The sequence below is a fragment of the Morone saxatilis genome, unplaced genomic scaffold (genome assembly GCF_004916995.1).
Source record: "Morone saxatilis isolate NCDOM2014 unplaced genomic scaffold, NCSU_SB_2.0 Contig10, whole genome shotgun sequence".
In the NCBI taxonomy this organism is placed as follows: Eukaryota; Metazoa; Chordata; class Actinopteri; family Moronidae; genus Morone; species Morone saxatilis.
The window spans coordinates 15,817,363-15,819,359 of record NW_023339652.1 but is presented as its reverse complement, the minus strand read 5'-3'; the positions used below and the strand labels follow the sequence as shown (position 1 = coordinate 15,819,359).

Here is a 1,997-nt window from a genome sequence, read left to right as displayed (position 1 = left end):
CACACACACACACACATAAGCAATGTTAGAAGGAGCCGCGTGTGATTTGATGGGAGTGGCACTCAACTGATGTAAAATATGACTGATCTTTTCACCTGAATGATTTGCCCTTCACACAGGAGTGTATTCAATATGATGGCTTCAGTGCCTTGTGATTTTGGTCCATTAGAGGCACTTTTCCCAAGACCCTTTACTGAGCTTTTAAGAAGGGTTAGCAACTGTCAGAAAATACCACGCTGATCAGTTTTCGCAGTATCAAGAGTCAGAATTAATTCCCTTATTTTGTCTCTCTACACCTGTGTCTCCACAGTACTCTAGAAACAACCTTCGACACCACAGTAACCACTGAGGTTAATGGGCGGAGTCTACCAGCCCTCACCACACGCTCTCCCCAATTCCGCGGCCTGGGCCATCACAAACCCGCACTTCAGCCAGGCGACGCCTCAAATGCCCACAGCATGCCTCGCCAGCGAGCACACGACGGAGCCGCTGTACCACCACGAGGCCTACAGTGGCACTCCGACCCTCACAGGTTGTTCAGCACCCCCCGAGGCCGAGCACCCGCGCAGCAGGCGGAGACGCGAGCAGGAGAAGAGGGAAGCTGAAGGGAAACAAAGAATCAGGTACATGAGATGGAACCGAAAACGACGAATGAACCACCACGACAACTAGCAAACATAGCTCCTTCGAGACGACAACACCCTAAATCAACAAATTGAACCACATAAATTTAAGGTAATCCACAAACACAATTTGTTCCAGCTACCATTACCTTTTAAAGTCCTAAAAAGTATCTTACCATTCATAACCCCTTCCCCCCACCAAACACATTTTTATCCCTGACCCAACAAACACTACATGCCCCTATAAAGCATTTGAAAACCATTGAGAAGTGAAAGTACAACACTTCCAGCACATGACAATTAGCAAATTGCAGTCCACCAACCAAAAAACAAAACATAAAGAGAATATAATAAACAGCCAGTAAACACAAGTAAACCTAACCACCTCAAAGACCCTAAATAGACTACAGACCACCAAACAATCAAAGGAACAAGAAACACAGTTACCACTAACACTCTAATATACAAAACACAAGCAACCTTCAACTATGCCAAAAAAATCCATGCAAAAACCGAGAATTGGAGACAAATATAAACACCATGAACTGAAATGAAAAACAAAGACACCTTAGACCAAGAACAAATCAATCAACCAATCCGACTAGTTAATATACGTAGAAACACCTAAAACCAAAACACCCACAAGCAGCGGGGTGATTTAACTTTAGTGGTGAAACAACACAGAACCATATCCCCCCCTACACCGATTTGAAGAATAGAACAATGCCTTTTACACTGAACACATAAAAACGGCCAAGTTCAGACATTGTAACAACAACCAAAAAGCCAAAAATGCCTAACATCATATACACTAAAACCAATTGTAAAGATCATCCCAGTCCAATATCGTCACATACTGGTTACAAAAACACTCAATTCACGGTGCTGTGATCCATACACCATCAAGCCACCCACCCATACAAAGACAAATAGCCTGCATGCACACCCAAGCGCCAATCCAACCATGAAAAGGAAGGCTCAAAAACAGTGGCAACCTTAGCACACAAACACTGCACAAACCTGGAAAGAAAAACTTCCCCACAAACACACCGGCACTGTGGCCGACCTGCATATCACTCGATACAGATAAATCCCACGGATTGGAGGGTTACAAAGGAAACACATTCCACACACACCCTCACCAACACACACCCCCACCGCACCATCACTCAAGTCCCAAAAACTACCGGCAAACTGAAGTACGGACAGATGAGAAAGCATCCAATAAAAGGACCGCGAACCAAAACCGAAGAAAGTATAGGCAAATGCTAATAGCCCACACTAATAACCGTGCATCACCTGTATAACTTCAAGGCCCAAATCCACCATACCTCTCACCAGAAAAACTCATATAGTTACAAAAAACACACCACA

At 44.3% G+C, this 1,997-nt stretch overlaps 1 protein-coding gene across 1 annotated transcript in view; it reads left to right on the top strand.

The window, feature by feature from the left end:
* nav3 (neuron navigator 3) overlaps nt 1-1,997 on the top strand; it is a gene marked incomplete in the record, with an annotated part of 202,937 nt that overhangs the window by 130,292 nt on the left and 70,648 nt on the right. The window contains 1 exon segment of the mRNA XM_035678645.1: nt 311-388. Coding sequence (XP_035534538.1) covers nt 311-388 — 78 coding nt within the window.